Source organism: Bos grunniens, chromosome X (genome assembly GCF_055505025.1).
Source record: "Bos grunniens cultivar Pamir isolate PY7600 chromosome X, Bosgru_T2T1.0, whole genome shotgun sequence".
NCBI classification, from domain to species: domain Eukaryota; kingdom Metazoa; phylum Chordata; class Mammalia; order Artiodactyla; family Bovidae; genus Bos; species Bos grunniens.
In genome coordinates, this window is record NC_141194.1 from 7291689 (window position 1) to 7306210 (window position 14522).

The 14522-nt window shown below is 46.8% G+C and overlaps 1 protein-coding gene across 1 annotated transcript; it reads right to left on the bottom strand.

The window, feature by feature from the left end:
• Nucleotides 1-332: 332 nt before the first annotated feature.
• On the bottom strand, nucleotides 333-13207 carry PRDM9 (PR/SET domain 9). Its single transcript, XM_086387932.1, has 10 exons — nucleotides 11497-13207; nucleotides 10976-11092; nucleotides 10561-10668; nucleotides 9531-9580; nucleotides 7595-7751; nucleotides 6665-6766; nucleotides 6177-6448; nucleotides 5641-5708; nucleotides 4331-4524; nucleotides 333-2651 (listed from the first exon to the last, which is right to left on the bottom strand). The coding sequence occupies exons 1-10, from the start codon at nucleotides 11576-11578 to the stop codon at nucleotides 763-765; spliced, it is 3039 nt and encodes a 1012-aa protein (XP_086244058.1). The 5' UTR covers nucleotides 11579-13207; the 3' UTR covers nucleotides 333-762.
• Nucleotides 13208-14522: the final 1315 nt, after the last annotated feature.

Consider the following 14522-nt stretch of genomic DNA (forward strand, 5'->3'; position numbering starts at 1 on the left):
GCGAGGCACATGCACATGCACACATACACATGCACGTGGCCTTCACTTTTGAGGCTACAGAAGTCAGAGGAAGACAGAGGGCAACCAGGAGAGGCCAAAGTAGAGTCTAGGTCTATAAGGAGGAGAGGCCACACCTCGCAGGAAGCCAGAGTTTTCTCTTCCCTGATGAGTCTGTCTCAAATCCTAGATTCCTCTCCCTGGACCCTGGAAGTGACTGTCCAGTGACCTAACTGAGTTGGCTCCAGAATTATGCCTTCCCAGGGGTTCACTGTCACTGGACCCCACTGCTGTCGGTAATAAGGGGAGAGTGAGTACGTAGTCTGGGCTTCAGATTTGTTTGGAGACAAAATTTATTAGAAGAAGTACAGAAAACCGTGAAGGCAATTGGCATGAATATCTACAGAACACTTAAGAAACCATCTGCTGTTTATCTACCTCCTCTCCTGTCATGAAAGTGGAAGGTCTGTTTAATCAATTAATTCTGTGTTCATCACACTGCTTCTGTAAAATATTTGCTTATGTGTTTATTTACATGGCTGCACTGTGTCTTAGTTGCTGCATGTGGGAGGTAGTTCCCAAATCAGGTATTCAACATGGCTCTACGCATTGGAGTAGTAGCCACTGGACCATCTGGGAAGTCTCTCCTCATACTCTTGGCGACAGTAACGGATCATAAACCTGCTCTGAGGCCCCCTTAGAGCTGAGGCATGGGGTGGCTGCAGTAATCCTCCTGTGGCTAGGATGTGGTTTATTGGTCATGACTCACTCACACTCCATGCAAACATAGGGCTTCTCCCCTGTGTGTGTCCTTTGGTGTCTGACGAGATTGGACTTCACCCTGAAGCTTCGCCCACACTCCCTGCAAACATAGGGCTTCTCCCCTGTGTGTGTCCTTTGGTGTCTGATGAGATTGGACATCACACTGAAGCTTCGCCCACACTCCCTGCAAACATAGGGCTTCTCCCCTGTGTGTGTCCTCTGGTGTGTGATGAGAACTGACTTCAAACTGAAGCTTTGCCCACAATCACCACAAACATAGGGCTTCTCCCCTGTGTGTGTCCTCTTATGTATGGTGAGACGTGACTTCTCACTGAAGCTTCGCCCACACTCCCTGCAAACATAGGGCTTCTCCCCTGTGTGTGTCCTCTGGTGTGTGATGAGATTTTTCTTAAAACTGAAGCTTCGCCCACACTCCCCACAAGCATAGGGCTTCTCCCCTGTGTGTGTCCTCTTATGTTTGCTGAGATTTGACTTCTCACTGAAGCTTCGCCCACACTCCCCACAAACATAGGGCTTCTCCCCTGTGTGTGTCCTCTGGTGTGTGATGAGAACTGACTTAAAACTGAAGCTTTGCCCACAATCACCACAAACATAGGGCTTCTCCCCTGTGTGTGTCCTCTTATGTTTGGTGAGATTTGACTTCTCACTGAAGCTTCGCCCACACTCCCCACAAACATAAGGCTTCTCCCCTGTGTGTGTCCTCTTATGTTTGGTGAGATTTGACTTCCCACTGAAGCTTCGCCCACACTCCCCACAAACATAGGGCTTCTCCCCTGTGTGTGTCCTCTGGTGTGTGATGAGAACTGACTTCAAACTGAAGCTTTGCCCACAATCACCACAAACATAGGGCTTCTCCCCTGTGTGTGTCCTCTGGTGTGTGATGAGAACTGACTTAAAACTGAAGCTTTGCCCACAATCACCACAAACATAGGGCTTCTCCCCTGTGTGTGTCCTCTTATGTATGGTGAGACGTGACTTCTCATTGAAGCTTCGCCCACACTCCCCACAAACATAGGGCTTCTCCCCTGTGTGTGTCCTCTGGTGTGTGATGAGAACTGACTTCAAACTGAAGCTTTGCCCACAATCACCACAAACATAGGGCTTCTCCCCTGTGTGTGTCCTCTTATGTATGGTGAGACGTGACTTCTCATTGAAGCTTCGCCCACACTCCCTGCAAACATAGGGCTTCTCCCGTGTGTGTGTCCTCTGGTGTGTGATGAGATTTTTCTTAAAACTGAAGCTTCGCCCACACTCCCCACAAGCATAGGGCTTCTCCCCTGTGTGTGTCCTCTTATGTTTGGTGAGATCTGACCTCCCATTGAAGCTTTTCCCACACTCCTTACAAACATAGGGCTTCTCCCCCGTGTGTATCTTCTCATGTGTGATTAGACTTGACCTATCCTTGGAGCCTTGCTCATGATCTCCGTAATTGACTCTTACAATCCCTGAGACCCCTGCCTCCATGAATAATTTGCCTGTGTCCTCTGGATTCAGTTTCTGGCTTGTGCTGGGCTCTTCGGTCATTCTCTCATGCACCTCAGAACCCCCCATTTGTCCTTTGGGTGGGTAGGAAGAGGCCGTTGAAATCCTCTTCGGCCTTATGCAAAGTTTGGGGCCTTTCAGCAAAGGATGGGGCCTTTCCTTGGGCTCTCGACCCTCTGGTTTGTCACTCAGGCTGTGTGGATCAGAATATCGCTGCTGCTGATTTTGACTGCCTGGACAGGGATCCTCTGGTTGGAGGTGGTCTCCTATAGATGGCCTCAGGAGGATCTGAGAAGGGTGATTGCGTTGGACATGTTGGCTGAGGAATTTCTGACTGGAGAAGGACAGACAGCAGGAGGCACATGGGTAGATCTTGGGCTTTGGTTCTGCTGAAAGAAGAAGCTTTTAGTCAGGTAGCTGGTGTGCCATGGTAAAGCCTGCCCCAGTAACCATCTTAGTGTTGACGGTGCACGATTTGTCTCCCATCAAGTGGGTCTTTACAGTCCACTTATCCATTCCATTCTTATTCTCTACATCTACAGAAATCCAGGAAGCTTGCATCAAGGGCCTTTTCTACATACCACCCAGCCTAGGGACCTTTCAGTAGCATCAGAGGCAGCGTCTCTCCTGATAGAGGTGGATCTGCAGGGACCTTTCCCTGAGTGTAAGTATCTGAAAAGTCGTGTCACAGTGGCCACAGGTATTTTACCCTACTGAGAGATAAGACTCTTGATAACTTAGGTGGAATCTTCCTGAATGGCTCCCTGTGAGGGGAAAGGGTCTATTAAGTTAGGGGCACCTGGCCTGGAGCTCTCTGCATATAGGAGGCAGCACAGGGGGTGGTTAGAGCAGGTGTGAGTAAAGCTGAATTTGAGGCTTCTTGTTCAAAGAGCAGCCTTTCAAAGAAACCACTCTGCAGGAAGTGGGTTTGAGACTGGACGAGACCAAGAGGCCCAGGTCCTACTGACTACAGGTCTCTGGCTCCTGCTGCCCCGGTTGGTTCATAAATTGCTCCTCTCTGTTTTCTATACATCATACAATAAAGACATGTCCTTTCTCAAGCCTCATCAATACTCATACCTCTTATTTCACACAGTCTTAGTCCATTTAACATGCACTAGGAAGTCCTGCTTAAAAATACATCTCCAGCCAGACTTCACACCCTCACTCCCAAGCATCTTTACCCAGGCCACTCTCCCCTCATGTCTGGCAATGAACTGACCTCTGAGGGGACTCCCCACTGCTGTCTCTTCCCAAAAATGAACCGAAGCATCATGTTAGCACAGAGAACATGCCACTTGGAGCTGATAGCCACATGGTTGTTCTGTGTCACCCAGGAAGACCCCTAAGGCCTGCACATGGACATGGGCGCTGAGGCTTCTGTGTTCCATCCAGCCTCCTTCCTCTCCCTCTGTGCTTCCTCCTGCGACCACTGACATGGCCTCTCTTCCCGGCCCTGAGGCTGCAGCACTGGCTGCTCCCCTGCCTGGAATCCTGGAATCCACAGGTGTTATCTCTGCAGAGACCCTGCCCCACCATCCTCTGCCACACCCCACTCTGTGCATGCTGATCCGAGGCACTTTACTGTACTGGTTTTCCTCAGAGCACCAGCCCCTGTCTGGTATGAAGCCCACGCTGCCCCAAGGCAGTGGTTCTGTCTGCTTCAGTGTGTGTAGCCCTGTCTGGCACAAAGTATGAATTCACATGACAACAAACTGAAACAGTAACTGAATGCAAATCACTGTGTGCATGTCACTTAGAAATGTGGAGGAAATGAGGAAGAAACTGGTAAAGGTGAGAGAGCTGGTAGGTGCTAAAAAACTTGCTTTTTGCTTCTAAGCCTTTCAGAAGAAGGTGATGTTACATATTTTTTGCATGAAATATTGAAAATTAGAACTAATATTTTTAATATAAATATTTTTCCTAATAGTCTTATGAAATGAATCAAATTCTGAGGCATTTTAATTGCAACTTGACTGACTTTAGACTGGATTGGACTGTGCTTCAGAATAGGACCAGGGAAGCTCCCCAGGATGGGGTGGAGTGCTGGAAGAGGGCTGGCGCTCACCTCTCTGGGCCGAGAGCTTGCTCTTCCCTCTTTTGTCCTGCTTGATGCCGAGTTCCTCGCCATACTCGTCCCCATACCAGACCAGCAGCTCACAGCCCGGCCTGACCACCCGGCAGGTTCGGTAGAAGATCTGCCCGTGATACTGCAAGGCCACCAGGTTCTGCTCCTCATCATCCCGGGCACAGTTCACATACCTGGGGTCAAGGCCGGGAAAGGGAAAGAAACCACAGGTGAGGAGACCCTTCCACTACTGGACACCAGAGCCTTCAGGCTCTGAGGCCGCCATGGTTCCCACTGCCCCCCATGGGGACCTTCTGTTCATACATTAGACCTGGCTGTGTGAATTCCTATTTCCAGATCCTGTTTCCGGTCCTCTTCCGGGCTGGAATGCTTTTCTCTCCTTACCTAATTAGCCATTGTCCAGAGCCCAGTTCCAGACTTGTCTCCACCTGGACTGTCCGTAAGACTGGTGACCTCCAGCTCCTCTAAACTCTAAATTAAGTTCTCTTTCATTCCGCAGGACTTGGTACTCGTAGGCTAGCATGCACCCCTCAGCACTCACCCCAGCCTGCCTTCTCTCCAGAGGCTTTTCTCCAATCTCCCGACATGTACCCAGGGTCCTATTCACTTGCCCACCCTCTCCCATGGAAACATGGAGAGTGCTCTGACATAGCTTGAGACAGAGAACAGTAATAGTTTATTCACTTTCTGCCTGCCCTGATGAAAGTAGAGGCCCTCAGAGAGTGGCCATGCTCACGGCCATCCTGCTCCCCATTCCTTCTCAGGCCTCAGGGCCCACTTCTCACTGGAACCGAGCCTGGGGAGGTTGTTGCCCACACGGACTCAAGGTCTCCCATGTTAGGTTATCCTGGTGCTGTGCAATTATTCAAAAATAGAAAAAGCAAGGTTACTATTCCTAAAATCAATTGGTTAATGTCTGTCTTCAGTATGTTCTCCAAAAGGACATGGGTTGTGTGATCTGCTTCAGTAATGAAGTTCACTGTCTAAACTGGGACATAGAGTGTTTGGTAAGTGTCAGTTAAGTGAGGTAAAGTGTCCCTGGTGAATCTAGACTCCTCAAGTTGTTTTCAAGTACCTCAGTTTTGTTGAGCATATAGACTTATATTTTGAGGGCACATGCTATATTTTTCTTTCTTTCTTTCTAATGTCTTTTGAAATGAAAGAGCATGATATGGAGGGAAAAGAGGAAAGAAGATGTGAAAGCTACCGAGGGAGATGGGCTGAGAAGGAAAGGGGTGTGGGCTTGAGGGAGGAGCGACATCTACAAACTGCAGGCTCACTGCACCCACCTCATCCAGTTGGCCAAAGACGTGTCTTTTCCATCCACATACTCGTAGCTGTTTCTCCCTTTGGTGACCTGAGTGTCAGAAAAGAGATACAAGCTTTCTTCTCTCTTTTATTTTTTTTGGTAGTAAGTAATAGGAGAACTTTCCCCCTGCTGGCATTGGTGCTCTTCAGCCTGCATGGATTCAACTGCCAGTCGGACCACACAGTAAGCTCATCATTTCAAGTCTGAGTCTACTGGCACATTGAAGGCAAGGGCTCCACAAGTGAAGGGTCACTTCTGTATGCCTGTACCACTGTCTCCCACCTTCCTCTGATCTTTAGATAGAAGTCTTGTGTGCCTGTACCACTGCCCCCCACCTTCCTCTGACCTTTGGATAGAAGCCCTGTGTTCATGCCCAGTGCACACAGTACACAGGGCTGACTGTGTCATTGCCGACATGTCATCACCATCCGTGTCCTTGCATGTAGACATGAAGTACACCCCCACAACACACAAACGATTAGAGCCAGAGGACAGGGAAAGAGGGCTATTTCTCACCAGCCAGCAGTATCCACTGTTGGAGTCCTCTTCATTGTATATGATCTGACCCTCGTAGGGGCCAAAATGCAGGCCCAGTGGCAGATCGGATGCCTCATTCCACACTCCAAGCCCAGCCTCAGGGATGCCCGATGGCCTGATACTTAACCCAGGGGGCAGAGTGAGGGCTGAGCGGTTGGCATGCCCCTTTTCCACTGCAGAGTCCTTTACAAAGGTTGGGGGCCCGTGGGCAGCACAGCTGTCGATGAAGAAGTTCTGACACTCCTCACAATCTGGAGGTGAGAGCAACAGGGATGAGGGGAGGTATAGGGATGTTGCTGGTCACAAAGACCTTCAGAAAGAGCTGGGGCACTCGCGGCCTTTGGCCTTGATCTTGTACCCCAAGTCATAGAGGAAGGGGATGATTGGGGGACCAAATGGTGAGGTGAGGTTATTGTACCAAGGTCTCATAACCCCTTCTCCATGAGTGGGCCAGCAGGGTCACTCACACAGGTAGTCGTCATCCTGGGGCTCGCTGACCTCTTGGTACACATGGCCCTTTCTTTCTCGTACACTGTACCTCTTCACTTCGGTCTCCTTTCTTCTGAGTTCTAACATGGAGAACAGAAGCTAAGCAAGGCTGGTGGGGTCTGGAGAATTAGTCCCTGTTTTATCAGAAAGGGTGAGATCTCCTACTTGTCCATCTATACAGTTTGTTAAAACTTTTTCACATTTATTTTTCAAACTTTTACTTGTGTATTTTTATGTTTTAATGATACATTATCTATTGGCCATGCTGCATGGTTTGTGGGATCTTAGTTCCCTGACCAGGAATGGAACCCACACCTCCTGCAGGGGAAGTGTGGAGTCATAACCACTTAACCACCGGAAAGTCCCTTCTCTATACTTTGTTTCTTCTCCCTTTAACTACTGGTTCAGGACACTGAGGCTCCACACTGACCACAGATGCCCAGTTCAGTGTTAGCTTCCTGCACTTCCCGTTAGTGGGTTTAACTTCCCAACCTTCTTACTTAGGAAATAGTTCACTGACACATTTACTCAGAAAATATATGTTAAGGGCATGACACCTAAAGCATTGAGCAGAGGTCTGTGTATAAATACTAACAAAGTGTGGTCTCTATCATCACAGCTGGATTTATTGAATTACTTGTAGGTGTCAGCACTTTTGCATTTCATGCAATGCTTCCAAACACCGTATGAGTTATGTGTCTGTATCTTCACTTTACAGATGAGCAATCAGGACCTCAGAAAATGTATAAGATTTCCCCAAGGCCCCAGTGCTAACTTTATGCCTCAGATCAGTCCAGCTTAAACCCACGCCTACCCAAAGTCCACACCCCACACCTAGGCCATACTTATTAGCTTTTCTACAGGGATTAGAGGAACTAATTAGAGGAACTCCCCAAACTTTATCTTACCGACTTTGTGTCTGGGGTGCTTTCCAGGGGTCCTCGCTTCTCTGGGAGGGGGCACTGGTTTCTGAGCCTGTTTGGAGCCACTTTTCTTCAGCAATTTTGCTGCTCCCGGCAATTTCTTCAAACTGGATACCTTATTTAGTGGTCCTCTGGACAATCTCTTCCATGTGAGTAAAAGACAACATGTATTTCTTTAGTTCTTTAGGACTATATGAAGTATTTTTACATGCATGACTTTAGTTAATACTTTGACAATTCTTGGAAATACCTGGTGGAGGGGGGCTCTGAACACTGGAGTGTAAAAAAAGGACCTAAGTGGGTAGTGAATCAAAACTAGAATTCATATCTTAAGATTCTTTCCCTTCAACTTTCTGCATAAAAGTGAGAGCAACGCAGGGAGAATAGCTTGAGGTCAGGGAAAGAAGAGGGTAAGGGCTCATAGAGAAATCCGTGAGGTTTTCTACTAATTAGGGGACCTTTGATGGACGAGGAAGTATGGAAAATTACAGAGGGGACAAAACACATCTGGAAAATAAGGTGACAAAGTAGTGAGATTGAGAAGAGAAAAGATGATCTACAGAAACACATTCAGACAATAAAGAAAATGAGCTGGAAGTTGCAGGTTGCCATGTCCTAGAGACAATGTTTGGAATTAAAGTAGCTGGCCTCATCAATTCTCCTTGAAGAAGACTGTACGACTAGTGGGTTCTCCTCAGTTTCCTGATCTATAAATTGGTATACATGCTGATTCTTATTGTGATAGTGGACATGAAGTTTAATAACATTCAACAAATCGTTGTGTGAGCTCTTTAATACAGAATGAATGTGAGCATACATCCCTGCCATCAATATATCCCCTTGACTGCTTCTATATTTGAAGTCTAGCTCACAAATACTATCCTCAGTATTCCTTGACCTTCTTATTCCTAGATGAATGTTTAAATGTGGAGTCACTCATTCACAAAACATTCAGAGGGCCCTTAGGGGCTTTGAGCTGGGCCTGGACATCTGAGAATTAACGGTATGGGCTACGCTCTCAAAGCTCACAAAACAGGGGCAGGCTAAACAAACGATTCCAAACAGGAGAGTTGTCTAATCAGAGCTCAGAGGAAGGACTTGTTACTTCCTCCTACAAGAATGAGCATTTGAAATCATGTCCAGATGATGAGTTTCTACTCAAAAGCTGGTAACCTACGTGAAGTCCTTCAGTTATTTTCTTATTTGTTGTTTTTGAGTCATAAACCTGAAGCTTGTCAGAGCTGCAAGTTACTTAATCTTATTGGAGTAGGAGTCTCTGAGGTAGGGATCATGTCACCTTCTTCATCCTGGACTGTCCACTCTACAAACTATATGTCCTTCAGCTTCTTCATCTTGGACCGTCCACTCTACAAACTGCCCAACATGTCCTTAAGCTTCCCTTAGTCAGATATCCCTCACTAGCACAGCACAAAAGAACTGAGGTTGAAAACATCTCTCAGATGAATGATATAAAGATGTAAGAAGAAACTTTATAGAACTATGGAAGTTCTAACCGCTTTGTAAGGGGTTTAGGGAAGGTGCTTTGCATTAGATTGTACCACCAGTGATACTGTGTTCCCACGAATATAATCAAACTTTTTTACCTCAGTTTCTTGATCTATAATGGTGATAGCTATATACCTACTTATAGGTACTGTAGGATTGTTTTAAGGTTTAAGTAAGTTTATTCACATAAAATGCTTAAAGTCTGAAATATTGTGAAAACAATGTAACAATAGAACAGCCTACTATATTTGCTGTTCTTACTAACTATAAAGATGGTAATGATATCAGACATTGTGCTAAAGATTCAGGACAGGAAGGCAGCAGTCTCCAGGATCTCTGTGTTTCCTCCTATTCTCACCTGTGACTGGATCCGTGAGGAGGATTCTTTTGTCAACAGGATTTGGGAGACACTCACCTTCGGGTGTTTACTGGGCTCCCCTCTGAAGGCCATCCCAGAAGGTTTACCTAAAAAATGATGAGAATCAGAGTTTTGGTTGGTAAATGTTTCTAAACTCTGGGCATTCTAATTAAGGACACAAAATTCTGAGCCAGAGAGTGACAAGGACGAGGATTACCAAAGGAGGAATGGAAAGTGATTTCTGTATCATCAACTCCTATGCTTCCACTGGGAGCATAACATAATTTTATTAAAATTTAAAAAATATGAAACTTCATCTGTGCTTCATCTGATGCCTGTAAAGTATCTAATAAATTTACTAGACTTTCATGACAAAAATACTTAACAAAGTAAAAATAGAAGGAAATGACTGCAATAAAGTAAAGGTCATATATGAAAAGTCTATCTCAAACATCATAGTCATCAATGAAAAGCTGAAAACTTCTAAGATCAAGAGAAAAAGGCAAGGATGCCCATTCTCAATACTTCTATAAAATATAATATTAGAAGTCCTAGCCAGGGCATTAGGTTAGAAAAGGAAACAAAAGGCTTCCAGTTGGAAAGAAAGAAGTAAAATTATGTCTGTTCACGGAGGACATGATTTTATGTGCAGAAAAATTTTTTAAATTACACACACACACAAAACCTGCACAGAAAGTTGCATGGTACAAAATCAACATTCAAATATCTTCCCATGCATGAACAACAACCATTCCAAAAAGGAAAATAAGAAAACAATCCTATTTGTGTTTTATTTTTTTAACCTATAGTCAAGAGCTAAGTGAATTTATAGTCTAGGGTATGTTTAATTGCCTTTCATTAAGGATGTTTAGCAAAAATAATTCTTTTTACAAAGAATGATAAATTTTAAACGTAAAACACTGGAAAACCTATACCTTCACCTTCATTCAGGCTCATGTCAATACTCAGCCACAACCACTTTAGAATGCTGAAAATTATGTTTTCTTTGCTAATGGCTGAGACGCAGTTGAGACCTAAGCCCAGGCTGGTTTCTTGAAGACACCTCTAAATCCTTCTGGCCCCTCACCTTGTTGCCTTGGTGTCCATTCTTCATCAGAATCCTCAGTGTCATCTACCTGGGATTTGAGGACCTGCCTGCCGTGATGCATGAAACCTGGTTGAGTGGCTCTGAAACCTGGAAAGAAGCAAAATATATGTTCTAAGAAGGAGGCACAAAGCACAGAAGCAATGGAAAGTGTCACAAAGTCAGGGAAATCAGTAGGATGGGCTGGAAGAATGTAGAACAAGGCAAGCTGTGAGCTCTGCACTGCCAGGGTCAACCCCACTTTGGTACAAAACAATAAAAATTCCCTCCAGGTTAGTCTCCACACAAAAGGGACTGTGAGCAGAAGAAGCCACCTAAGAGAGGGCCAAGTAAACACTAAGGGTGAAGACCTGTTTCATGTTTCCCAGGCTCACAGGCACCCAGCACTTCGTGTTACCTATAGCAATCAGCGCTTCGTAGTTCCTTTTCACATTCCTATATTGGATTTTTTCCCATTCTCCCATCTCTGCCCATTCTTCCTTGGTGAAGTATATGGAAATGTCTTTGAAAGCATCTTTGGCTTAAGGAAAATAGTAGATTCCATCAGTGACTTACTAATATATGTCAGACCTTAGAGCTGACTTCTCCTCCACCTTTTGTGCAGAGAGTAGCCTGAAGCTACTGGATGGTCTCTGTGAGACAGGGATGAAGACTTTCCTTCCTGCCTGTGTCCTGCTTAACTGAACAAACACTGAGCACTTTCCTAACTCTCCCTGGACACAGAGCAGTTGATGATGCTAGTGTCCTGTTTTGTCCCACTCCTCCCCACCATCTCAGACAGGACCAGGCATTTCCATCCTGTGTACATTCACAGAGAAGTTCACTCAGCTGCCCAGGCAAGCAGTTTGTGGTCCTTCAGGGACCAGCGCCATGTCCTTCCTATAGAGCTGGCTTAGAGCCCAGCTTTGCCACCTCCGCCTCTCACCATGGGCTTCCACTCTGTTCTCCCAGCATCTCCCTCAGTGCTGTTCTCTGGAGACCTGTTTGGGCTCATGGCCATGGGACTGCCTCAATGCCAAGGTGCCTGTGGAAGAAGAAGATGCTGAGATAGCCCAGACCACTGTCCAGAGCCTGGTCTGTCTTCCTTGGGTGGAGTGTCCAGGGCAGGAAGGTGTGGGGAAAGTCGGAGTGAGGGTGTTGGTGAGAGGGACGGATCCTGACCAGCTATGACAGGCCAGCCTAATGTGAACTAGATTTGGTTTCTATGGTTCCCCTAAAATTCCGCCCCTCTGAGGAAAGGCACTGGGAGGGACGTGTCTGTGGGTGACAGAGGGAGTCCTGAGGAGACCTAGAAGCCCATAACTGCTGGACTGGGGTCAGGCTGAAATCAGGGCTCTGTTCCAGTGCACGAGAGGGAATATTTCTCCAAGAAGTGTTTTGAGGATCTCCGCCTGGGAACTCGGAAAAATCTGGGCATAACATGGGTTCTACGTTTAAGAGACAAGTCGCTCTGCTTGAGGACATCTGCGACACGGGGGCTGAAGGAACTGGGATCCTCAGACAGAGGAGACTGGGGATGTTTTGGCTGATGTAGAATGTGCAGGGTGAGAGAACTTGTGATCTTTGAGGCTGAGGAAATTGGAGGTTTCTTATTAAGGGGCTTTAGGTCTCTGACAGGCAGGACAGTGGGAGTCTTGAGGACAAAGAGTTTTAAGAGCTCCCAGGCTGAGGTATTCAGGGTCTCCGAGGTTAAGGAAATTTGGTCTCTCTGTGGGTGCTATTTTGAGGGTGCCTCAACCTGAGGGGCGGAGAAGGCAATGGCACCCCACTCCAGTACTCTTGCCTGGAAAATCCCACGGACAAAGGAGCCTTGTGGGGTGCAGTCCACGGGGTCGCTAAGAGTCAGACACAACTGAGTGACTTCACTTTGACTTTTCACTTTCATGCATTGGAGAAGGAAATGGCAACCCACTACAGTGTTCTTGCCTAGAGAGTCCTAGGGACGGGGGAGCCTGGTGGGCTGCCGTCTCTGGGGTCACACACAGTTGGACACGACTGAGGTGACGCAGCAGCAGCCTGAGGGGAACCGGGATTACTCTAGGTATTTGAGGGTCACAGCACCAGGGGATTTGGTGTTTCTGGGGGTGAAGGGACTTGTAGTCCCTGAAGCTGACGAGATGCGAGCTCCCTTCAAGTTAGGACCCAGGTTCTTCAAAGCTGACGGGATTTGGGGCCTCTCACCCTGGAATTTGAAGCCATCACAGTAAGGGTTTGTGAGGGTTGTGCAGGGTGTGTTCCGGTAAGTCTCCCAGCTGTTCTGCGGCGCTGCCAACACCAGTCCTAGGCTCGTTCAGAGCTCGATGGCATGGAGTCCTCCCTCGTTGAGGCAAAGTGAATGGCGAGCAGCCGGCCTGTACCCTGTCAGGCACAAGCGACCAATCGGCGTTGTGATGGAGGCAGTCCTACTAATAGGTGCTGGAAGGGTGTGGAGAGAGAAAGAGGCCCCACCCAACCGCTCAGGGATTGGCTGCTCAGGGGGCATTTCTGTCAAGAAGCCTCCAGCGTACAGGTGCATTTTGGCCATTTTCTTTGCTTGTTTTCAGGCACTGCCTCTTAGGCCTGTATCCTCAAGTGGGCGGGATGTCCTCAGGCTGGATGTTTCCTTCCAGTGCCCTCAACTAGAATCACAGCTCCACCAGATGGCAGTCGTGCTCCCGGACTTTCTCCTAGGCCCACCTGTGCCCTACCTTGTCAAATCCAGTTTTGAAAAGATCTCCTATGGGGTGAGTACCACATTATTCAGGGGGAAACGGTGTAATTAACTAAATTCTGATGAGACACAAGATAAACAACGTATGGTCAAAGATTTAAATGCAACGCATGGAATAGGTATGTTAGAAAAAACTTGGAGGATTTTTAACCTCAAAGTAGAAGTGGCACTGATGAGTAATCTGTGTATTTAATGTAGGTATCAAAAGCGTTCAGAAATGAGATATAAATAAAACCTCAAAGTCTTGCAAGTGTTTTCTGTAAAACGAGGCATCGAACTGGAGGACAATGGATCCACAGAGCTGAGTTTGCTTGACACCTACTAGCTTCACAAGATAAAATAGGGACACTGTTTCTGGCCGTTAGGTAGATTTGCTCACAGAAAAATAAGGTGATTTCCATGTATTGGAAGCAAGACGACTGACTGTAGAAGTAGTATCTAGTGGTGGTTGGGACTCTGGATGGAGAAATGTTACCAGAAAAGTGAGTTTACATCTTGGTGGGTGTTGAGCCAGAAGATACAACCCAGCCAAAGCTCATGGGAAGGAAAAGTGTATTACTTGCAGAACTATGGAGAACACCATGCAGCTTTCCAGAGCAGTGTCTCTCTAAACCGCAAAGGTGGGGAAGCTTTAATCTATGGGAACAGGCATGTTCAAGCTTCCATGGTAGCTCAGATGATAAGCAATCTGCCCACAGCAGGAGACCTGGGTCCAATCCCTAGGTGGGGAAGATCCCCAGAGGAGGGCATGGCAACGCACTCCAGTATTCTTGCCTGGAGAATCCCATAGACAGAGGAGCCTGGTGGTCCATGAGGTTGCAAAGAGTCAGACATGAGTGAGTGACTAACACTGTAAATTTACAGACATGTTCATTAAGGGTCTTGGGCTGTGGCAGACTCCAAGCTTCAGCTGATTGAAGTCTTGAGGGTCAGAACCAGCCTCCATCAGCATCTCTTACACTTCAGCTGGTCTGGTACAGATATAGATATCTATTCTTCTTCATATTCTTTCCCCTTATCAGTTCAGATCAGTCGCTCAGTTGTGTGTGATTCTTTGTGATGCCATGTACCACAGTATGGCAGGCTTCCCTGTCCATTAATAACTGCTAGAGTTTGCTCAACTCATGTCCATCGAGTCAGGATGCCATCCAACCATCTCATCCTCTGTCATCCCTTCTCCTCCCACCTTCAATCTTTCCCAGCATCAGGATCTTTTCCAATGAGTCAGTTCTTC

Excerpts from the sequence above, each read along its gene's own strand:
- PRDM9 (XM_086387932.1), bottom strand. The coding sequence starts at position 11,578 with ATGGCCATGAGCCCAAACAGGTCTCCAGAGAACAGCACTGAGGGAGAT. Across the intron at positions 11,093-11,496 it reads GTGGAAGCCCATGGTGAGAG|ATGCTTTCAAAGACATTTCC; the intron begins GCGGAGGTGGCA and ends CTTAAGCCAAAG. Across the intron at positions 6,767-7,594 it reads GCACCCCAGACACAAAGTCG|AACTCAGAAGAAAGGAGACC; the intron begins GTAAGATAAAGT and ends TCTCCATGTTAG.